General features: G+C 38.2%; 1 protein-coding gene across 3 annotated transcripts; it reads left to right on the top strand.

Annotated features, from left to right (window-relative positions):
- The first annotated feature begins 3562 nt into the window (after positions 1-3562).
- On the top strand, positions 3563-24579 carry LOC122651664 (N-alpha-acetyltransferase 35, NatC auxiliary subunit). Of its 3 annotated transcripts, XM_043845146.1 has the most exons (17): positions 3563-3726; positions 6266-6333; positions 10876-11034; positions 11127-11294; positions 11855-12005; positions 13838-13917; positions 17186-17458; positions 17540-17683; positions 18112-18246; positions 18856-18954; positions 21339-21395; positions 22378-22582; positions 22996-23114; positions 23638-23706; positions 23891-23989; positions 24101-24377; positions 24408-24579. In XM_043845146.1, the coding sequence occupies exons 1-16, from the start codon at positions 3612-3614 to the stop codon at positions 24338-24340; spliced, it is 2181 nt and encodes a 726-aa protein (XP_043701081.1). In that variant the 5' UTR covers positions 3563-3611; the 3' UTR covers positions 24341-24377; positions 24408-24579. The 3 variants fall into 3 exon arrangements, with proteins under 3 accessions (XP_043701081.1, XP_043701080.1, XP_043701082.1); XM_043845145.1 differs by having other exon boundaries at positions 24101-24579; XM_043845147.1 differs by lacking the exon at positions 3563-3726 and adding an exon at positions 3949-3971 and having other exon boundaries at positions 24101-24579.
- The last annotated feature ends 252 nt before the right edge of the window (positions 24580-24831 follow it).

Genomic DNA, 24831 nt, shown 5'->3' with positions numbered 1-24831 from the left:
CAAGGTGGGGCAAATTCCCGGCCAACTTCCAAATTCCAATTACATACGGTTTCATATTCTTAATTTTGCAGAAAATCCAAGAGACTCAGACATTCTCGAACTTATCGAAAATAATTCGCCTGAGTTGTTCGCATCATGAAAGTCACTGGAATCGACCCATCCAAACATCGAATAAACAAAGAAAATCAAATTCCAGGATATAGTACAAGTAATGGAGAAATCTCCATGGAGCTCATCACCGTCAACGCCACAAAAATTAGAAATCCCCCCAAATGCCTGATGATTACAATTTCATCAAATTCATCATTTCAAACCAAAAAAAAAAAAAAGAAAAAACTTAGAGAGAGAGAATGCTGAGAATGGATCAGACAAAAGAAAGAGAGAAGGTTTGAAATGATGAATTTGAAATTGTAACCTTACCAGCGGCGGAAACCGACGATGACCGACGGGCTCCACTGACCATCTCATCTGCCACCGCCATTGAGTCACCATCGGAGCAGACAAAAGAAAGAACGCTCGTCTTTCCCCTCTCCCTCTAACCTTACCAGCGGCGGAAACCGACAATGACCGAAGGGCTCCACTGACCATCTCATCTGCCTCGCCGTTGAGTCACTATCGGAGTAGCTGCCACCACCGATGGCGGTGTCGTAGCCGAACCGGTGCTCGACGTGTCGAAAACGTGTTGGGTTGACTGGGTTCAAGTGCAGGTGTGGGACCATCATTTGCGGGATGCACCAGTACTCGGAGCAGCACAGTTGCACCTTCGATTTCAAGGCGCTGGGGAGAGAGGCCATAGCTAAGGCCAACCCTGTCGTCCAGGCAGAGAAGCGAGAGAAGATCTGACGCTGTTTATGATATGAACATGTCTGTTCTTCCTCGCTGTCTCAGGTGTGAAGAAGAGGATGAAGTTGGGGTTTTTAGTTAAAGTGTAAAATCGTAAATCAACACTGATCAAGAGTGGTTTAGGGATTTAAAGTTATTTAATTGGGTGACATCATCATTTAACAATATAAAACTAAGGTCAGGGACTAATTTGGTATTTTAGGGTCTAAGCCATGGGGTAATTTGAATTTTTTCAAAAAACTAGAGGATGATCTGAGTTTTGATTGAAATTTAGGAGATGATCTATAATTTACCCATAAACTTATATCAATGGATTGTGAAGAAAACTCAAGCCCTTAATGTTAACACATTATGTGACATATATATAGAGATGTAAATGGATAATCGAAATCCGTATCCATTTAGGGATATCCGTATTCGTTTAGAGATATCCGAAAAATAATTTGAATATTTTGATTAAAATTCATCTGAAAATAAATTCAAATATTTAATAATAGAAAAATAAGTAAATAATGATTTGAAGATTTTTGAAGATTCAATTAAGTTATAGAATATGATGAAAAGAGAATCAAGATCTAAGAGATGGAATGAGAGTGAATTGTACTCTCATTCCATCTGTTAAGGGGATGAAGGTCTGGGTTACACAAAGCAGAGATGTAAACGGATGGTTGAAAATCCAAATCCGATCCACATTCGAATCCGTTTAGAGATATCCTTATTCGGCCAGGGAATATCCAGTTCCGATCACATCTGATCCGTATCCGATCAGTTTACATCCCTACATATGTAGCCTAACTCTTGCACACAGGGTTTAAGCAATTTCCAAAATTACCCCTACGGTTTTCCTATTAGGAATACATATTCTAAATATTCTTTTTCCTAATACAAGGGACTAATAAGAGATTGATAACAGAAACCAATAAAGGATTAAAATTGGCTATATCGATAATTAATCGATTTTGGTTTGGAATTAACGATCAATTAGCTTATTGGTCAGCATCGATTTAGACCGATCTGTCTTAACGGTCTCGGTTAGTCAGGACCGAAACAAAATGAGTGACACCCTATAATGTGTTAATCAATTCATTTCAAAGTGTAAAGTGTATAAATCAAAATCGAACCATTTATTAACTAGTTCCAATGTCTCAAATCGAAATCAATTAATAAATGGTTCTGATTAAACAGTTTTTAGATGCTTTTGATTAAATGGTTTTTAGTGGTTTTAGATTTGTTGTTGATCTGAGTTATAGTTTGGGAATGAACCTATTTTTGAAGCCCACGACATCCAAGTTCAAATTATAATTTAAGAAACAATTTAAAGCAATTTACATGGTTTAAATCAATTACCCTTATTGAAAAGAAAAAAAAAAAAATCAACTACAAAACACTAGAGAGTATATATATAATGTCAGGACTAACCGATTTTTAAAACAATCGAAAGTCTGATCCTATAAACGAAAGAGTGAATGCTTTCATAAAAATTCTCGTAGATCTGGCATTCTATACATGCCGGGATCAAGAATTAGTAATCAATATTATACTGGTTCTATAGTTTTAATCGATTCAAAATTGACGACTTAAACAATTCCACTTCTTAAAATTAAAACAGAATTATTTAATGGGAGAGAGATAAACAATCCACCTGTGTGCAATAAACCAATGAGTGGCACCAATGGGGGCATGGGATGGAACATCATACATGAAGGACAAGGGGGAAGAGAGAAACAGATGCAGGGGTGCTAGCTCATGGTATATTGGTCGTGTGCCAACCATTTTCTTTTATTTAATAAACAATTTCACTTTCTTAATATCAAAATCGAATCGATTTAATGATTTTGATTTAAACGGTTTAATTTGGATTTCGGTAACGATTCCGGTTTGTAATTCACACCCGCACCCACATTCTTGAAGGGGTACAATTAGGGGTGAAACAGGGTTGGGTTGGGCCGGGTTTTTACAACCCTAGCCCAACCCGGCCCTAGTTCGGGCTGAGTTATCTCAACCCAGGCCCAACCCTAACGGGCTCAACTTAGCCCAACCGGGCCTGATTGACCCTGATTGGGCCAGGTGTCCCTTGACTTGCCCTGCTTTTTTCCCATTTACATCATCCTATGAATTAAAAAAATGAGACATGTGTTTGGGTATTGGCTTGTTTCATACTCAATTCTATTAGATTTTTCTTTGGGTTTAAAAAATTTAGTCTAATTTTAAAATTGTAAATATTTTAGTTCAATTGATAATTAGCCTTGGTAAACCAATAGATAATTAGATATTAAACAAAAATTACAAAATGTAAACAATAAATTGTAAAGCATAATCTAACACAGGGCCGAGCTGGGTTGGGCTTAGCCCAATACCTCAACCCTAGCCCAACTCAACCCTGACCCAAGCCTGAAAATTCTCAAACCTAACTTGCCCTCAGGTTTGAAAAATTCAACCCAGGCCCGTTCAAGCTCAGACAGGTTTGAGCCCATAGAGTCAAACTTACACCCCTATGGACAATGGTCCGTTCTTCTATACTACTAAAACATATTTATAGATGATAATAACGGTGTATCAGTGCATCAGAATTTTAGAGTATGGTAATCATAGTACGGTCTACAACATTTTGGCATCGAACACACTGAAATCTGTGAATGAATGAGTAAAAGAACAGTGAAAACTTTGCCATTAAGAATGAGACTAGACTTATATTAAGAGACCTTCCTCACTCATTTTCCCTATTTTGTCAAGAATCGTATTATCGAGGATTCCATAAGCAGAGACCAATGGAAGATGGCGGAGTGGATGGAGAAAGGGGCCTTCGCTTCCCTTCTTCAATCCCTTCTGGCGACCAGACTGTTTGGGCTGACGCCTCGGCTCTGCTTGAAGGTGCTTGTAGAGGTGCTTTCTCTCTAGACTTTTTTTCGCTATTCCATTATTTCACTTCAGCTGTTAGTTTTGCTAATTCCCAATGGTTTATCTGAGATTTGGAATTCCTGTCTTGTTGTTTTCTTTTGTTCCGGACGTTTGAATGTTTGATTCAAGAGGTTTTAAAATGGCGATGCGGGTAATTCATTTGGTTTGGTACCTCTTGAATGCAACAAGAGAAATACCAAATTTTGTGCGGATCGGATGATTTTGACCGTGTAATGTGTTAAAGACATTTTTTTCATTGAGCTCATTGTTAATTAATTTCCTGTGTTCCAAATTTTTGCTCCTATGGTTTTGAGGAATGGTTGGACTCACGAGCAAGAAGGTTGTGTGTAGGGTGATTTTTTTTATTGATTCTACAGTGTCATGGATTATCATGGACGACAACAAGTTGACTAAAAGATTGACTGGTCAGTTTTTCAGTCGCCGTTATTAAGTGGCGTATATGCATCCACATTATCATGGAAATAAGATGCAGCTGAGTAAAGTGGTTAATTTGGAAAAAAAAGAGCACAATCTTCTTGTTTAACTAGGAATGCTTTGCTTTTTCTCTTTTTTCACTGGGGAGAATTATTTGCTTGAGGAGTTTGAAAGATCATTGAGTAACCTTTGACATGATAAAATGTATCAAGTCTATGAATGGACGTGGCATCTGACATGCTCCTTGAGATACAAGTTGAACTAACTGCACCCCCCAAAAAGGGAAGTGCCTCTCTAAATCTTAATTATTCATCTATTCCAGTTATTTGATTGCTACATTAAATCATGTCTACTCTATGGGGTCATTCTTCAATATTAAAACTATTTTACTATTGTCCCATGTGCCCCATTGGATGGTGACACTGAGGTCTTATACCTCTTTTTTTTTTGGAGAACTTTATCAATTCAAGTTTGATGGATGTTCCATTGAAAACTCTAGCCCCAAACAGGAGTTCCCGTGATTGCTTGGTATATCATATATTCCAATTTGGTCTCCCTGAATGGATGATTTATCAGACCAGAGCTCAGAGTCGTCATTCTTATTTAAGTCTGGCCCATTCTTTGAGCGTCAGAATTGGACTGCCAAAGTGGATTCTGCCATCATTGTTTGTTGGTTTGGTCTTCTTCAGCAGGCCCCTGGCGACTTTTGCTCCTCATCAGGGAGATTTGACCTATAGCTTCTTCATTGAACATCTCATTACAGAGATGCCTAGATTGGTTGATTCTTATTTTGATTAAGTCGACAAGGAGGGCATGCCTAGGGCTCTATGTTTTTGGGCTCTTATAAGTTATATTCCTCAGTGATGGGCACTGTATTCTATGATATCTCTCCAGTTATAGGGGCTCTGGGGCATGTTAACCCCTCTGGTATCTCTGTCTATTTTTATTCTATGTAAATTCTTTATATTTCATATAATTAAAAAATAAATAAAAGGACCATTACTCAGTGCTGGTGCCGCCTATGCGAGGTTTTGGGAGGGGGGTTAAGTTTGGAAATGGTCCTAATCTTTGGCTCTTTTTTTTTACGCAAAGTGGCTGCTCTTTGAACCTGGGCATTTGCCTGGTAGTCCGAAATTTTTATCATTTGATGCAGATTTCACTACCTTGGACCGAGCCAAACACAGTTGGGTATCCAGACGAAGATGAACGGGGTCCAGTTTGAGTTTTTTTTGGATCTAGTTGGATTTTAGGAATTTATGTTATCTGGGGAAATAATGTCTTTTAGTTTATTTTATTCTGTTTATTTTAGAAGTTAGCTATGCGGATATTTGGTTTCCCAATTGTTCTTAGTTTCCTAGTTAGTGAGTTGGTCTTTATTTTTAGTAGTCTTTATCTCTCTTAATATATGATGTAATTCCCCATCGTTGGAGATAGATTGAATAGAATGGAATAGTTATGGTTTGAGAGCCCACATGGCTGTGTGCGTGTGTGATCTTCTCCCTCCCCCCCCCCCCCCCGCTCTTTCTATTGCAATCTCCTCTCTACCCTGCAACTCTTACTATTGCTCCGAGCAATGAAAAATAATAGAAATAATGATAAAAAAGGTCTTAGTTCCACACAGAATATTTGAAATGTTATTGGTAACAATCTTGGTTCAACCTGAACAATGTAGCGACCAAATGTATTAGCCAACTTTAGTTGCAATTTTCTAATATACTTTCCATAGGTACTATATATCTTTATATTTAGCAGTTACAACTCTTATACTCTATGTGAAGTCATATCCTTTCATTCCTTTGATTTTTATGACATGAATGTGGGGAACTTATTGCAGTAAAACAATTCTCTTTCTTTCTTTCATTTTCTTTTTTCCTTCCTTTTTCATGATTGTTTCAGATTGATGGGCCTTTAGTGGTAAGTGCACTTTCTAATCTTTCTTAGCTTGTGACATAGCATTGTTTTCTGTTTTCTGTGAGTGCTTTCTGGATACATTAGCATGGCTAAAATAATCTGATGTTATATTTCTGTATGTTCTCGAACATTTCAAGCTGTTGTACTTTTAGCTGACTCTTCTTTCTTTTTCCTGTAGATCTTCGAGACGGTGAACTCATTCATGGAGAAAATTTCAGTCTCTTCGCTGCTATGTCTGCCTTGGAGGTACTGTTAAATCCTTATCACCGTTTGTCTGTTCAATTTTGTACTACACTTCATACTATTTCTGCAAGCTTTGCATCCCTGCAAGAAAGTTCGTGATCTGGATGGAAGATCTCAAAAATTTTCCTGCATTTTAAGAGGGAGGGGGGGGGGGGGAGATTTCTATCACTCCCAGTAAACTTTACCTATCATGGAAGATCTCAAAAATAGTCCTGCATTTTAAAGAGGGGGGGGGGGGGGGTTAGATTTCTACCACTCCCAGTGTACATTACCTATAAGTCCCCAATTTCCCTATGAAAAGTTTGTTTTGCCAGAAAGACAGAATTTTGGACTCCTAAGTAGGAAAATCTTAGAAAAGAATTATCATCATGGATTGAGTCTTTGACATTATATTTTTTCGTAACTTTCCAAAGCACATTGAATTTTTCCCCCCCTTTTTGGGTCCAATGGATGGTTAACTCAAAGAACTTAATAAAACACTAAAAGTCTAAGATATAAGAAACAAGCAGTTTTTTACCCCTGAAATAAAGGCCCAAAGTAAAATTGCAGGCATAATACTGAAAATAGAAACTATTTTCTCACTTGAAAAGTCAAACATAGAACTTGAGCACTTGGACAATGCATAAAATGAACCAAATTGTCCTATAACAACATATAATGATCCAAATAAGATAAAGATACTGACCCACATGACTGGAGCAGGACCCAAACCCATGTCCTAAGAAATCTGTTGAAAACACCTTTGCAGCTCAAAGTTAAAAGAAACAAATAAAACCAAACCAAAGAGATACATGATGGCTTTAGTTCAGTGGCCCATCATAAAAATCAACACTCTTGTGTTTGGGGCCTATGGCTAGAGAAGCTCCCTTCTGAGCATCACACCCTTTTAGATTTGTTACTTTACTTTGGAGGAAGTAGTGAATTATAGTGACCGGAGGATAAGCTAGAGTTAATATATTTCATCTTGGTTCTCTCATTCATAAGGAGGGTCAGAATAACGAGGATATTGCCAATAATAAGAATGAGGTTTGTAAGAGTTTCAGAACTTGAGCAACCAGAATCAAAGGAGGAGAAAGGAGAGGAGGAGGATGAGAGAAACCGAGAGATGGAAGAGAATCGGCTGTGCGATAGATTGGATAATCTGATCTATTGCCCAGCAGTCTATTTATTAAGCCTGATAATTACATAATCAAATTAGAACTCTAAAGTCTAAACATAATAGGAAACCTAAGTCTAGTTACAGTAGGAAAACAAGGATCCAATAACTATCTAAACTACTTAAACACACAATCCCATAGTATAGAGGTTCATGGACAGCCATGGACCTCCAACCAAGACGCATGCACTCTACACTCTGCCCTCAAGCTGGAGTATCTATATCTCCCATACCCAACTTGGAACAACCATCAAGAAACGCAGGTCAAAACAGCGCCTTTGTAAACATATCACCAAGTTGATTGCCGGATTTGATAAATGGAATTGCGATAATCCTTTGTATAACTGCATTCCTCACAAAATGACAAACAACCTCAATATATTTAGTCCTCTCATGAAAAATTGGATTGCTAGCAATATAAATTGCAGCTTGATTATCACAATACATCTTTATTGGTTTAGGAACTATGAAACCAAATTATTGTAGGAGAGACTTCAACCATATCAACTCAGCTGCAGTATGAGCCATAGCTCTATACTCAGCCTCTACACTCGACCTAGCCTCAGTAGTATGCTTCATACTCCTCCAAGAAACAAGATTACCACCAACAAATGTAAAATATCTAGTGGTCGATCGACAATCTTGGCATCACCAGCGCAATTAGCATCAGAATAACCCACAACATCAGTGTGACAATGATGACGATAAATAAGGCCTTTGCCTGGAGCACCTTTAAGATACCTCATGATGCAGGATGCAACGTCCCAATGAGCATGTTTAAGACTCTCCATAAAAAAAAGGGAGAGGGTTTGTCATGTTTTGCTCAGCAGGTATCAAAAGTATGATTTAACTTGCCACAGAACACTGTCTGACGGGTCAGTCACTCTGCTGTTCACCTGTACTGCGACCACCACGATGGCATGACCTCGCCTTCGACATGAGCCCCCGCCCTCTCCCATAGAAATTAAAGCCTTGGCCACGACCAGCAACTAATGCAGAACTGTCTTTAGGAGAGGTATCATGGCGACAAGGTGTAACAATATGTTGAAGACATGCAAAAGATTCATTAAGTGTAGGTACCTTCTCCCCCAACAGTTAACTGACTCTTAAAAGACTCATAATCAAGATTTATTCCAGCCATAAACTTGATAACATAAAACTCTTCCCGTTGAAATTGCAAATGTTCCAAGTTAGTGGTAAGTGGCTCATGGATATTGAGCTCCTCTCTTATACCTGTGAAAGCATTGAAGTATTCATTCAATGAATTGTTTCCCTGCTTAAAGGTAAAAAGTTTATCATATAACTCATAAACTCTGGATATATTCTTCTCTTGGGATAAGGTTCACTTCAAATCATCCCACACTCCTTTGGCAGTGGGGTGGAACATTACATTAGCTATAATAGCCTGTTCTATGTTGTTCCACAACCATATAAGGAGGGTATTATTCTCACGCATCCACTCCTCATAGGCTTTTATATCAGTAGGGTCCTTCGAATCAGCGGAAGGAGGATCAGATTGGAGCCTTGGAGATACTTCAGCTTCCCTTTTGCTTTAATATAAACCTTGACTGCCTGAGCCCATAATAGATAATTTCCACAACTCCATTGAGTTTAATGGTGGTGATCTGGATATTGACATTGTTCGTGGAGAGCTTAGGATCAGTCATCGTGCGCGGCAGAAAATACTAATAAGATAACTAGAGGCAGGTACAACCCTCTGGCCAGCAAACAACCTTGTATCGAAAACTTAATGAAATCTCTGAGTTATAGGTCTCCAAGTTTGTAGATATATGGTAGACCACTAGGAAATAAAAACCCCTAAAAATCACAGAAGATTGATGAAGATCTGAGAACCAGCAACCTTAGAAATTGATTCTGAAAGTGAGAAAACTAGAAAATTAGTGATTTTCAAATACCAAAAAACTAAGGTGTCTGATTGATACCAATTCAAGGTTGAAGGACCTGTTATAATGGAGGAACAACCCCCCCCCCCCCCCCCCACAACAAAATCAGGGGAATCTACCGAATGGATCCCAACTAATTTCAGAATCTATAGTTCTGAAAAAATACCAGAAAACAGAGTATCACAGGGAGATAAGAAACTAATCTGCAACTCGGAAGTACAAGTCGAATGTACCTCCAGGAGGGTAAAAACAATCTTCAAAACTTGTGATCCCTCTGCTGGCCTGATGTAGAGGAGTCGATAGTCATCAGAAAAATCAATCAGGAAATTACAGCCAGCATGTTAGAGCAATAAAATACCTCCAGTCAATTGATTACTCCATAGAAACAGATATAGATAAGAAGGAACCCTAGTTTATCATTATTGCACCATCAACTAGGGCCATATGTAGATATTATGCAGCATAGGGTGCTGCAACCCTCGAACAGAGATTCCTTTAGACTTTCAAACCAGAATATGATGTTGGGATTGATTATTGATGAAGCTCTGATACCATGTAAGAGTTTCAGAACTTGAGCAACCAGACTCAAAGAAGGAGAAAGGTGAGAATGAGGGTGAGAGGAATCAAGAGATGGAAGAGAATAGGCTGTGCAATAGATTGGATAATCTGATCTATCGCACAGTAGTCTATTTATTAAGTCTGAAGATTACATAATCAAATTAGAACTTTAAAGTCTAAACGTAATAGGTAACAAGTCTACTTACAATAGGAAAAACAAAGAACCAATAACTATGAAACTGTCTAAACTACTTAAATACACAATCCCACAGTATAGAGGTCCATGGACACCCATGGACCTCCAACCAAGACACATGCACTCTTACACAGTTTATGTCATTAAAGTTAAAACCGAACTGTGATGAGACAAGGATAAGACCTGCCATGCTTGGTGGGGCAAAATATTGGGCAACCAAGAAACAATACATGCATGAATGTAGTCTATATGAGGATCTTGAGATGGAAGAGTGGCAAGACAAAAAATATAGAAATAGAAGTGAAGGGGGAACTTGGATTAGAATCTTTTGGTGATGCGATGCGAACCAGTGTGAAAAGGAACGAGTGCTTGTGATTTTTAGAAGAAATAGATAAAGGGATCCTGTAGAACAGGATTTGTGTGTCCAACCCAAAGTGGTTAGGAGAAGGTTTAATTGGGTTGAGTTTATCTACATCTTCTTGGAGAGTTTCTTTGGAGTGATAGTATAATTAGAATTGTTTCTTCATTCTTGGATGTGATGCTAAAACTTGTGATCATGTGATAATATGCTATGCAAGCTTGAAACCTCCTATTTGATAGTAAGGCTCAAGGTTTCTTAGCAGTCGGACTTCTATTATCTCTCCAGAAGCAATTAATTGTTGAAAAATTCCTGTCATGTTCATTAGGTCTTTTCTAAGCTGTTCTTACCTTTCCTGTTTCCATTTTATTAGATAATGGATCCAAAGATGGATTCTGGTATTGAAAATTCTGGATACCATTCTATTGAGGAAGCCATTGAGAATGGTGCTGCTCCAGTTCCTTTAAGTTTTGACAGGACGGTTGATGTTCAATGCAGTATTGATGTGATGGACCATCTTTTGTCTTGCGAGGTAGTATTAGAAATATGCTTTCTTTTTGTTTTTCACCTTTTCCTTTTTTTTTTTTAATATTTCCTGTATCTTAAATCCTTCTTATATGGCAGGCAACATGGCACAAAGGTCATTCATTGGCACAAACTGTCTTTTCTTGCATCTACCTTCTCAGGCTTGACAGAACATCGCCACATGCCTTGTTACATTCTTATTGCAGGATCATACGTGCAACCTGCAATGTTATCATTTCAGTTGTCTCAGATGCTCGTACCCATGAAGTAAATACTTCCATAGATTTTTTCTGTAATAGATCCATACTCTTGATTTGGTTTCTCTGTGAACCTTGTGATTTTTTGTGTGTGTGCGTGGGGGGGGGGGGGCAGGGCGGATACTATGAACTGTCTATGTAGATCTACGACAAACTATCTAAAGTAGTTGATTCGTTAGCAAACAAAACTTATGATAGCTTAAATAGCACACCAAATGCCTCCTTGAATGGGTACAGGAGGAACCAAAGGGGGGATATAGACCTGAAGTGAGACAGGAATGAGCACCATCTATGATAGTCTTGCTGGTTTTATTGGGAAGGCCATTGTTGTCCTTATGTCAAAGGAATTCTATTCTGAGATCTGAACCCTTTTAATGATTTAGGTCTCATAGAACTTGTAACGAGTAATTGACTCATTGAACCTTATACCACTTATTTGAGGTTGGCTAAGGATTACCTTTTCAATTTTACTATTATTATTATTATTATTATTTTGTATTTATTTAATTACTTTGGTGGCCAAAATTGTGATGAAAAGTGGGATCGTGAACTCTTTTTTTCCTTTTGTAGGAAGAGGATCATTTTACAATGGCATACGGTCTACCTTTGAATGGGGAGGGAGATGAAAAATGCCTGTCAATGCTAAATGCTGTTGAAGAAACAATTTCTCGCCAGTTGCGCGCCTCTAAAGCTCTATCATCCAAAAGGGGATTATTGGAAGGTTGTTGGACCATTGACAATATTATAACTGTTTCTTTTGAATAAGAATTTAGCAATATTGGCCAATGAAAATGTAATTCCATACTTAAAGATCTTCCCTTTATACCATGGTTACCATTCAGGGACTTTTTCATTGTTTATAACACTATTGGATCTGCAGCTTGAAATTAATGGCCAACGCATTGCATGTCATCACATGGTCATCAGTTTGTGGAGTCAAGTCTCAAGTGTTGAGCAATCATTTAGAATCCTCACAACATCATTCAAAGTGATTCTGACACAAGAAGAAATCATTTGAATGTCAAAGTAGATGCTACGCATGGCATTGTCATTTCTCATTTTGGATTGTGTCTAGTAATCAAAATTTGCATTTTAGCAATCTACATCTTGGCCCGTGCTACTTGACAATGGTGGCTCATGCTCTCGTTGTTCCTCATGGTTTGGGTAAAATTGTCTGGAGAAAATATGGCATCTCTTCCTGAGGGCTAAGGTGACCCAGAACTTAGACTAATTAGGCTTTGATAAATGTGTCTTTTATTTATTTCTTTGACTTTTTTTGGGGGGAGGGGGTGGTTGGATGTGCAACAAAAGAAATTTGTTACTAATGATAGATGCTTACAACATCTTGTACAATCATAAGAACAAAACAAAGATGAAATAGCAAAAACCTTTTGCACATCCCAACAAGCAATCTGCTGTATCCTCTTCTGCCAAAAGATGTATAATGTGGGTTAGCTAATCTGAAACCTCTTTCTTTTATTTATCCAGTGTCAACACTTTATCCCTAGTAAGATCCATTAAAAAAATATTCACTCCATGTGGGTCCCTTTTTACCCTAATTCTTCATCATTTTCCTATCAACCTCCAATTCTTCACAAAGAATCTCATATCAAGACTTAACCAAAAACAAATCCCTGGCCCAAGCCTGTGAAACATTTGAGCCTGACCAGTTGGAATGAACTAAAAATTCAGCGAGCCTTTGAAGTTTGAAGAAGCCTCAAATAGTCTTCCACTTCCTGATCAAACAAACTGTGCCTGGAAAGTATGCAACACACCCACTCACCAAATCATACATTTTCGGGTAGAAACCCCTTTATTTTCTGCCACCATAAAGTCATGGAACCTTACATAAATCCCCAATTCCATCTAATCATCTTTCCAAAACTTCACCTTCTCCCCACCCACCAATTTCAGCACAATATGTCTGAAAATACCAGCATGAACTTATCCCAAGCCCATTAGATACCTAAATCTCTACAATCCTATCCTCATCCATCAATTTCATATGTCGGTTGATGTCATGAATGATAAGCACTCATGTGTGCCAAAAAAATCTTCATCAATTGGAATTAAGAGGTTTCCTTTAGTTTATTTCACTTTTTGAATACTTCTCAGATTCCTTTATTTTAACCTGCATCGATTATCTTATCTTTGTTACAACCTTCTCATGATTAGTGATCACCATACTCCAAGCAACATATGAACATAGATAGAATGGAATTGCTAACAGGATTCATGTAGCTACCCAAGTAGTTGGGCTAAGGTTATTTGGAGGATTGACTATTTGGCATGTCTTCCCTTTTGTTTCTGAGATTTAATTTAAGAGCAGGTCTACTTAATTAGATAATCATATACTTGACTACCTCTGCCATGCTCCTCGAATAACAGAGTGGGGGAAATAACTCTGCTTCAGTATTACTGAGATTTGATGCTATTTACTAAATTAAAGATGCACGTAGATGGGCTTTCGTGGTACATTGATAATCTTGATTGATAATAGCAGGCTAGTTTGTTTTAGAATATTATTTTGATAATGGGAATGCCATGATGCAGATATAGGGCCAGTACAAACAAATCCTGATTTGGAAGAAGGATTTTGCAAAGCTTTGCTCTGCCGTTTACGCTTTCGTAAGGTCTTATCCTGTGTTTACTCTCCTTTCTCATTAGTTCTGTTGTGGAGATGGTTTATATAATGTTCCTCTTGTTGCACTGTACATATCAAAGTAGGAACCTTATTATGTTAACTGGAACTATTTCAATCAATTTAATCCTCTGTGGATAAATTTTAACATCTTATTGTCATGTATGTCCACAATGAACCTCATTGAGGGACCATAGAACTTGAAAGTGGCCTTGCTTACCAAGTTTCCATAAAAGACCAAACTTATTATCACAGATTTTTCCCTGTCAAGGGCATATTGAATGCCTGACTAGAATTCATATAATTCCTTGGTTGCTTTTGTGTCCATTATTGTTTTACTCCTTATTTGAACTTAGGGAATCAAACGTTTTGCAGCTATGAGCCTATGACCGTATTTAGCCCTACAGAGGTTCTTCAAATGATTTAAAAATCTGATACTTAATTTAATGTTCTCTTGATGATATGATATTTGACTCAGGAAACTATGGTTTAAAATTTTCCGTTTTAATTCTTCTCCCAATGTCTTAACTCTGTGTTTTGTGCATAAATATTGAATAAATTTTGCTGGTATAACATGATTGAGCCTTGTCAAGCATTTGCTTGAGTTGGTAGTGAGAATTCAATTTAAGGAAGATACAATGGATAGAGATTGATAAAATCCAAAGGAGGTTTGTTTGTTCTTTTTCCTTTCTTCTCTTTCCTAGTCTCCATGCTCACATGACCTCCTAACTCCATACTCAGCTAGGTAATCCCACGCATCATTGGACTAGAGACAAGACTAGAGCAACTCAGAACCAACCCCTTAATTAAGTCTTCTAGTGTTGTTCATCCTAAATGAACAACTTAATCACATTGCTTGAAACACTCTCTATTTGAACATTGACCTTAAACCCCCTTTAAATAATTTTTTTGGGGGGAAGGGTTTGCTGTCCAGTCGCGTGGCTCCTGCACCAGCACAGGGGCCAATGAGGAGGCGCGCAGGGGCATCTAGCAGGAGGGGCAGGGTGGTCACTACCCCCCTTTATGTGTGGACATAGGGAACGCGATCAGGCAGTGGTCTTTTTCCCTTTTTTTTTTTAATTAAATTGTTTCTGTTTTAGCCCATGATGGCAAGTTAAAATTCAATTTAGAGGTCTTGTTTTGCATGATGAATGCCTCATAAAACAAACAAGAAGAAAAGTACTAGAGTAATGAGAAACAAGCTCACAAGAACAATGACTTAACATGGTTTGGCCTTATTGCCTACATGCATGGGATAGTCACATAGTTGTCAAGACGAATAGGCGACCCAAGGCATTGGAGGGTCGTCTAGGAGCCCGCCTAAGTGTGCAGTGTATGACTATATGTAATATAATAATGATAATTTTATATAATTATACATTTATACTTTTACGCAACATAGAAGCCATGTCAATGCAATATGATGTAATTATGCTAGTAATGACCTAATATGAGAAAATCAACATGTAATAAACAAAGTATAGAATACCATGTAAGCATAAATCAACGTAAACTCATGAAGTGTCAATATCGCGTGCTGTCGCCTTGGACCCAAGAAAGAGCTTGGACGCCTAGGCGACACTCGGACAACTATGAATGGTCAGTTTGCACTAAAAGAAAGGATAAAACTATCAACCTGTAGGTCTCTCTCTCTCTCATGCGTGCACACACGAGTGAAGAAATGCCAAAATAGGTGTAGTTATTAGAAGATCAGTGTTACTTCAGTTATTCCATTTGTTATAATTTTATTGGCCCGTTAGATAATTTTTTTTCGCTTTTTGGTGGAATTGACCTTTAGATCCTAGTCATATAAAAGGACTTCTTCACCAGGACATCAGGCAATTGGGAATCTCTTTTCTAATTGAAAGAAGTAATCTTTTTTTCCCTCTGGAAAAAAGAGAGATTGAAAGAGCTAATCCTTTTGGTGTTGGGCATTGCAAACCTTAACCCTAGATCTATGTTCTTCTCCCGATCTGATTTCTCTATCGGTATCAGGTTTTCTTCTTTGGTGCTTTTTTTCTTGTCTATGCTCTTGGGTTGCTGCTGTTATTAAATTTATGCTAATTTTGCACCTATTATTTTGCTGCTGCATTTGTGTACTTCTTCTGTTATCTAACATCAGATGTACATTAATTGAATGGCTGATAATACATGATAGGGGCAAGTGTAAAACCCATACGTGTACAATGTCTCCCTTTCACAATCCCTAAAAAGGCTGCAAACAATGGATGTTCCTAGGTTGCTGAAAGAGTAAAATTGTCAAAACAGTTGGTAAGAATGTAAGATTATATTATTTAAGATGTGAATTATTTGGTAATTTGTTGTATGTCATTGTGATAAGTTGTATGATCAGACCATCCTACCACCCAAAGTAGGTAAAGTCAGTTCAATCTTCCTAATTCTAAAGAGCAATTGAACAGCTTAAGAGTCTATTTTGGTCATAATTGAGTCTAAGTACGGCAGGTTTGGAATTACACTCCCCCTCCAAAAAAAAAAGGTAGGTTATAACTTGTTTTTATTTATTAACAAAATTTTGTGAGGGCTTCCCAGGGTCTGAACTTTTCTGGATTTTTAAACAAAGTTTTTAAGTGTGTACTGGTAGAGGGTGGGCCTTGTTGCAGCGGTAAGGTTGCTCCATTGTGACCAAGTGGTCACGGGTTCGAGTCTGGAAACAGCCTCTCTGCGAAAGCAGGGGTAAGGCTGCGTACATTATGATCCTCCCCAGACCCCACAGTGGTGGGAGCTTCGTGCACTGGGTACGCCCCTTTTTTTTTAAAAGTGTGTACTGGGTTGGAGAACTGATTATGGTGTTTATAGCTCTAAACAAAAAGGTTTTACTGGGCTTGAGCTCCTAACCCAATTTGTTGATTTAGCATGCTCCAAACATGAGATAGTGCTTTTGAATCCAGTTTATCCACAATCAAATTAAAAGATGAAATAAAAGTCTGAGTTGTCATTTTGGAGGTTATGATTGTAGATATGTTGAGGAGTACAAAATGTCCTCGTCTACCATGCTTCAGTATTCTGTTTTTAAGTAGTTTAAATATCCAAACAATCAAGTCCTATGATATGCTTTCTCTCCTACATTTCTCCCAAGCATCAAGTTGTATATATTTCTACAGCTTTTGCAACTTGGCATTGTCTATGTACCGTAAGAATGGCCTCATGCATTATGCACCTGTATCTTATCTATTGACAACTGGACCTTTTTACTTTACTTCTTTTCTAATACATTTTTATCTCATCTCCACTGTATTCAGCACTTTTACCATGTTCTCACGTGTATGAGGAAACCTCAAGGAAGAGGTTTGGAGTTGGCCAGGAAACATATTGCCTCCTGCTTATCAGAGTTAGTAAACATTCAGAAATCTGTGGAGTTCCTTAGGTCTAACGCCTCTGAATCTTGTCAAGATGATATTGGAGATACAACAACAGCTTCTGGTCGTCGATCTGTTGGGTTTGATGGATGTATAAACACTAGATTATCAGCCCCCACTCCTCCCCGTGCAATTAAAATTTTGAGCTGGAAAAAGGTGACTTAATGGTTAACTTACACTAATAAAAATATTTCAAGTTAAATTAATAATGAAATATTTCTGTTCTTTTTGTGCTAGGCTATTGAGTATTTTGAAAAGCTTCTTCACGACCTAGACATTATTTGTTCATTCTCTCTGGATCCTTCATTAGAAGTTATTTTGCGCTTTGTGGTTCAATTCCAAAAAACTCAACCTGATTTGGTTGCAAGAGCTCATCTGCAGGTCAGCTTATTTGCCTCTTGCATTTTCTTATAGTTCTCCTTTCTAATGTTGCTGCTTTTCATTTTTTACATGTTAATCCATTCAACCGGTGTCTTCTCAATCTAATTGATCTTGCTCCTGTGTATAGCTGACAATGCATTGTATTCATTTCTGCATGTAGAGTTGTAAATTATCTAGTCCTTGACCCTTGCCACTTCAATTCCCTGAATATGTAAAGTTAACATGTTATATTTGTCAATAGATTGTGATGGACTGTGGAACTCCTCTTGCATATCCTTGTGTTTAATTTATAAAAGTTGATGTTTACTCCAAGATGGTTTCTCTTGTCAGTTCATTTAGCCCAATAGTCTAGTATTAGTATGTGCTAGTACTGTTTAATACTAAAATTCTCACACTTATGCTTTGGCACCTTGACAACTGATGAACAGCGTCTACTAGTTCAAGATGGGAAACTTTATGGACGTGTTCTTATCTTCGATGTGATCTCCAGAGCTGCTGCATTACCCGAAATCTCAAATATTCATGGAGTTCAGAAGAACGAATTGATTGTACAGCTAGCGCAGGCGAGTGTTCGATTTTCTATTTTGGACATTTCCAGTGCTCCTTGGATCGTTTCTCATGTTATGGAGTCTTGTATGGTTATGTATAGCTGTACAGTAACAACTTTCCGGATTCTTCATCTCATTAGAAGAACTAGGGATCTTTGCTCTCAAGTCTTAAGGGGAGTTAATCTTTTTCATGGAGGATGTGTTCTGCTATCCCTCTAGAGGATGAATTTGTCACCCTGGGTGGGGGAGGGTGAATAGGGATGCTTTGTACTTGTGTACTTATCTTGTAGTACCTCTTTGAGGTTTTTTCCTGGCTTTTCCCTTCTTCTTGTATTATATTTCCTGCACTTCTGTTGCTTTTTCCAATAAAATTTAATTGTTACTTCTTTTTTTTTTGGTAGGGGTGGGGAAGAAAAACTTTCTTGCCCGATTGATATATTCACCCTATTTGGTCAATTTTTTGGCTAAAAGATTCCTTTATTGACCCATCAAGTGTTGGGTTCCAACATCCATGAATGTGTTGCACACATACATCAGAGAACCATTTTTTTTTTTTAATATTTCCATCTCCATTAGTAAAATTTGTTTAGTTCGTCTGACTTTGATGACATGGTACTGCTGCAGCTACTGATCAACTTACTTAAAATTCTTTGTACAAATGCTGCATGGCAAAGACGTAAACTTGGGAAGATATTACAAGACTGGAGTATTATCTCCATGCAGGTTTGTGCTTATTCATTAATCATTACATGAATATATTCTGAACTTGTATGACCCTGTTTTGTAGTTTTGTTGTGAACTTATGTGGGTGTCTTATATTTTAATTTTTCCTGCCTAGATCCACTTGGGATGCTTCATTTGGTCAATGTTAACTAGCATACTGAATTTAGTAAGCATTATGTGGACTATCCTTATATATCTAATTATATGATGATATTATCAAAATGGGAAACAAATTATACACAAATATTTGTCTTCTGTTACTGAATCTGGTATAGGATAAGCAAGTAATGAGATTGAGCATCTTGAATTACTGAAGACATGTTGAGGGAAACTCTTACAAGTCTGGGATTTTAGGACAGGCGTAGCAGGACTGAATGTCTAAGATGCTCAGTAAAGAATACTAGTCTTGGGAATTATTTTTTTTTGGTAATAAGGATTCTTATTCATTGCGTGTTAAACACGTAGTGGATGAATTACAAAGTTCCATCAACCATGGAAAGGAGGTGGGCCAAACTGTCGTACACGCCGTGGACAGGGCCTTCCGAGCTAAGGAATCTGCTAATGAATTAGCTTCCCTAGAAACAAAAACAAAATTACACGCTAGGAACAGAGAGGATAACAAAGAAATATCCTCAATGATAGGCTGGCAAGAGAGAGGGGCTGTTCGGCCTTGGTTGTCGACATAAGCAATAACCTCCTGACTGTCTGATTCAACAATCAGATGATCCACACAAAGGGCAAGGGCCTCAAGCAAGCTGCTCCTAGTAGCCATGGCCTCTCCTTCAGTGATATTGTCGAACTTGGAGATCTCTGATTTTGCCAGAATGGGAGTGCCCCGAGGGTCTTTAATCACAATTCCAACACCACATAACTTTCGATCTGCTGTCCAAGAGGCATCACAATTGACCTTCATAAAAGGTGAGGCAGGGGCAGACCATTGGAAAGGGGGAGAAGGTTGGACCGATTGGATATCTGGTCGAGTAGTCGATAAGGCTGAGAAATACTCCACATGACCTTTATAGGCAGCTTGAATCACCTCACCTGGCTCCCATTTTCACCTTCCAAAACTGAGATCGTTTCTCGCTTTCCACAGGTGCCAAGCAAGAAAAGCAGATAAGCCTTGCATCTCCTGGCTTCTTTTCTTCCCTTGATGCTGGAAAATCTTCCATTGATTAACCCAATCAGCTACAGAAAAGGAAGGATCTGGGGAAACTCTGAAGGCCGCTGAGCTGCCGAACCATACTGCCTTGGCAAAGTCGCAGTGCAATAGAACATGCTCCGTATTTTCCAGGGCACCACATCAACTGCAAAGAGGCTCGATCGGGACTCCTCTCTGCTGAAGACCTTCTCCAGATGCCAGGGCATTGGCACACGCTCTCCTCAAGAAGGTTTTAATTTTAGGCAAGGTACTAAAACTCGGGTCTCGGTACCAACTCGACTCTTGGAAAAACCGAGACCAGTCGAGATCTCGTCGAGACCTCGCCGAGTTGGTGTATTTTTTTTTTTCCAACTCGAAGTCTCAACTTTGGGTCAACCCGAGATCCGAGATCTCGCCGAGATATGTCGAGTTTTGTCCAATCAGGTAAGGTATATAAGTGGTAGGTGGGTTAAAATAATGGGTCGAAATCGAGATCCAACCGAGATCTCGGTGAGATCTCGTCGAGATATTTCACTTTTGAGACTCGTAGGCAGTCTCGTCTCGGCTTTTCCAAAAACCGAGAAACTCGGCGAGATCTCGCTAGTTCTCGAACTATGATTTTAGGGAGGGTACTACAGCTCCAAATAGACCTCCATACATTTTCTGGGGTGGAGTTTAGGCCGTTCACCCTTGAGGAGGATTGGTTGTTCTGAGCTTCTCTCTGCTGAAGGTTATATTGCATATAGTCTTGGGATATTAGGACAGGCACAACAGGACCCTAAGATGATTAGTAATAATATTGAAGAAAAAATTTGTAGAGATCTATGTATCTGTTACTTCCTAAAGCATAAATATTCTATTAATTAATATTCAACAGAACTAGTCGATAGACTTAATAATTCAGTTTCTTTAAGGTTCCAATTTTACCATCTCTATCTCTCTCTCTCCCCTCCCACCTTGACCTGGAAGTCAGCTGTGTGTGGACTCTTTCACTCCTAGACGACTTTTCACTTTCATGGTTTCTTTTCTTGTCCCACTTTTCCAAAAATATCCATCTCCAATCTTCTAGTTCTCTCTTTTATTTATTTATTTAATTTATTTTGATATTATAATAAAACTTGTGGTTTTTTTTATGTCTGCTAAGATATTGTTGCTTTTTTTTATTTTTTATTGATGGTTAGAAGAGAATAAAACTTCATGTCTGATTCTCAGTTTATGCTCTGGCTGTGATATATGTTGTTCTCAGCTTGAGCTGGCTTCCCAGAGAGACTTTAGGGATATGTCAAATATTACAGATGATGAGGTATGTTGCTCTGACATCAGTCTTCTAGAATGAATTATAAATCTAAGGTACCTGCCATAAACAGTAAGGATGGTGCACCAAGAGTGGAATCCAGAGTGGATAACTTCCCACATTTGCGGGTTTGGATGGGGGACTGGCCATTTAGTCAGCTTCGCTAGGAGCAATGTTTTTAAGACAGGACCAGACATCTGATAGTCTGTACCAATAGTTTCGATGGTAAATAATATGCTGGTTAATGTCCAATATAATTTAAAAGGGCAAAGGTTTCTTAAATGGTCCACTTAGGAAGCCTTGCCAAAATGGGGCCGTGTAAAAGCAATTTACCCAATTCATAATTTTTTTTATGGACCAAAAGTGCATTTGTCCTTGATGGTGAGTAGAGATCTGGAGTTCAATTCCTTTCAAACGTTCTTTAGTGTTCAACAATTTTGACATACAAGATTTGATGTTGGCTCTGGCTGGTCCAATCATCCAACTTGAATAGTCTGAATGATCCCTTGACCAGTCTACTGTTTTTTAATAGGACCTCCAGTCCTATGGTTGGTATTACCATTGGACCTAATAGTTAGCAGTCCAGACAGTGTGACTGCCTGATCAAGTGGTCCATGAAAACACTGCCTTTGAGGTTTCCTTTCTCCAAAATAGTCATGACTAGGTTGTTGTAACATCTGATCTATCTCATTCTGTTGGATGGTCAGGAAACAAATTTCAAGTCCTTGCAACATATTCATAGAATAGTGTATTTGAACATTTGAATGGGTTGATATTCATGGCATAGGAGGTTGAAGATGGGACCTATTATGGGTCCTGCTGACTTTGCATCTCATTACCAGTATGCTGTTGGTTGATTGTCCTTACTGTTGACCCAAGAGGTACCTTAGAATATCTTTTGCTTAAGTACACCGTTTTTTAGCATTTAGAATAATATGGATAATGTTTATAGCTTAGCTGTATGTTTTACCGCAGTTCACTTGTTGTGCAGAATGTAGCCATGAAACTGTCAAAACATCTCCTTATTTGGGCAGAGGAACAAATGTATTGGATCGCTTCGCGTTTCCTCATTTTGGGATTCGAGCTGGAGCTCTATTCTCCTAGTGAATACTGCATGGTGTACTGGTATATGTACATTGTCTTGATGAAACTTGCAGAAATTGCACAGTTCAAGATGGTGACAGTCAGTGACAGTAGTGAGTATGCTTTTAAATATGTTACTGTGTAACTTGTTATCTTTGTTATTAGGACTTATTGGGCCTATAGCTGACAACAATGTGTGGCACAGCCAAGAGAGTTGGAACCATAACTTGTTGGTTGCCTACGTCTCTTACAAAGAAGATAGGAGAATAAAAAATTATAAAAAAAAAATTGATTTTAGCACCTGATCCAACAGGTTCCTATGGATGGTCTCAGAGGGAGGAAAAAGAAAAACCCATAAATTTGCGATTCTCATCCTCTCTTTTGGTACTTTGGTCGAAGGAGATCAGTCTCCTTGGTGGATCCATGGAATAGTGGTCCCACAATTAACTTTTTTTTTTTTGCATGGGATACCATCTTGATTAGCAATGTCATTACTTGGCTGACATGGGTTTTATTAACTGTCAAGCTAAACGCAAAGGGAAGAAAAAAAGGGATCTCACAAAGGATATTATGAGGGATTCTCATATCACACCTACAGTCATGTTCCTCCAGTGTTACATTTGTCTCTCTGAAGGACTCACAATGGTAATTGTTCCTATTTCAACTTAAATTATTTTAACCGTTTCAGTAACACTTGAACAGATGCAATGGTGTAAACTGAGGTCAAATTTGGTCCTTGGGCAGCATCATTGGATATATGGCACATCTTCGAGGACCACAGGTTTACTGATGTTTAGACCCACCATGCTTGAAGGTTTGTGGTTCCACAATCCTACATAGATCAGGGTATAAGAATACAAGCCATCCTACCTGCTTTTGCTGATGTTACAGCCACAAAAAGAGTCCGTCAGTTTTCATATTTTTAGAGGAGTTTGAGCCTTAAATGATCATAACGTAGTTGTTTTTACCCCCTTTGCATCCCTAATGATCTTAATGTAGGGAGGGGTTCTATACTTCTATTACCTGTTTGGCATCCATGATCATAAATTTCCTTATATTTGTGTCATCTCTGTGGCAAAGACAAAGGATACTGCATTTGTCTACTCTAATTTAAATGTTCCCCTTCAATTATACCAGTTTGATTAATTAATCATATCAATCCTTCCAGATGCTTGCTGCTTTGAGGAATGAACACAAACTTTTGGAGGGATCAAGTGCTTTCAATACTGAGCAAGAGGTATGTATGTACTGTTCTTGTGTCAATTTTCCTTAATACCTTTAGGTGTTCAATGTGGAGTATAATGGGTAAAACAGCTGAGTTATTTTGCAACTTAGCTGCCTGTCTAGAGAGATTTATTAAATCTGTTTGTTTTCGCAACAACTTTGTACCTATTAAATCTGTTTGCTTTATACTTTGCCAGAGATTCATCCAGCACTTTGAGCTTCTACAAAAGGCTCATGTTCCCCCTCACGTAACATATTTCCTGTTCAAGGAATCTACAATTCATACCCACTTCTCAGTGAGTATCTCAGTGAATTGTCATTTCTGTCTCTTATTTTCTTCTATCTGAATTTTCTTTTTCATCACAAATATAACTTGACTGCTCAATCATTTTCGTTTCTTTTCCAAGACTGTTGTTGAATACAATTACTTTAGAGATGCTCAAAGGATCGTGAAGGAGCTGAAGAGTAGTTTCTCTAGTGATCCAGACAGACTAGCTGAACTCCAACAAATAGAGCAGGTTGCTGAGCGTAACCGGGTAGCTCTCAATGTCATTTGTCAAGTTGGGGCACAGGACCCGTCCCTTAAGATTTCTTTTGAGCTCAGCCACCATCCTTGCTTTGCGATTGCTATTGTCAAGAGATCTTAAAATTGGATAGCAGCAGCCCAGTGGCCATGATCAATTTTGAAACCCAATGTAGGTCTTCTAGGTAATCTGAACCGTGTCAATTGGCGAATGTAACATTAGTCCTTGAAAAGAAAAAAATACCCTTCAATTGATATTGAAATGAAAGGGATAGTTACATTTGGAGAAGGACATGAAAGTATTTAATTTGTGTAAAATTACTTCTAAGTTATTGAATTCCATCCAAAAAATAAAATATTTTTCCATGAACATTGTAAGATAATTTTATGGGTCTGGTTTTCATACACAATCGGGCACCCTTCATTCAGTAGGCAGGCAGAAATGGTATAACACAGGGTCAATTTATGTCTATCCGATGACTGAAATGATGAACACCGCTGTGCACATAATTTTGTCCAAGTATATCAAATAAACTACAACTCAACAATGCCTTATCTCAACTGTTTGAAGTCAGCTACTGATCGTACTGTCTATTGGTAAGTCCTCAGCTCACA

The sequence above is a fragment of the Telopea speciosissima genome, chromosome 2, assembly GCF_018873765.1.
Source record: "Telopea speciosissima isolate NSW1024214 ecotype Mountain lineage chromosome 2, Tspe_v1, whole genome shotgun sequence".
In the NCBI taxonomy this organism is placed as follows: Eukaryota; Viridiplantae; Streptophyta; class Magnoliopsida; order Proteales; family Proteaceae; genus Telopea; species Telopea speciosissima.
Note: the sequence above shows the minus strand (reverse complement) of the source record. Positions and strands in the feature narration are given on the sequence as shown.

Coding starts and splice junctions, on each gene's coding strand:
- LOC122651664 (XM_043845146.1), top strand. CDS start 3,612: ATGGAAGATGGCGGAGTGGATGGAGAAAGGGGCCTTCGCTTCCCTTCT. Junction 21,396..22,377: donor CAAATATTACAGATGATGAG/GTATGTTGCTCT, acceptor CTTGTTGTGCAG/AATGTAGCCATGAAACTGTC. Junction 22,583..22,995: donor GGTGACAGTCAGTGACAGTA/GTGAGTATGCTT, acceptor TTAACTGTCAAG/CTAAACGCAAAGGGAAGAAA.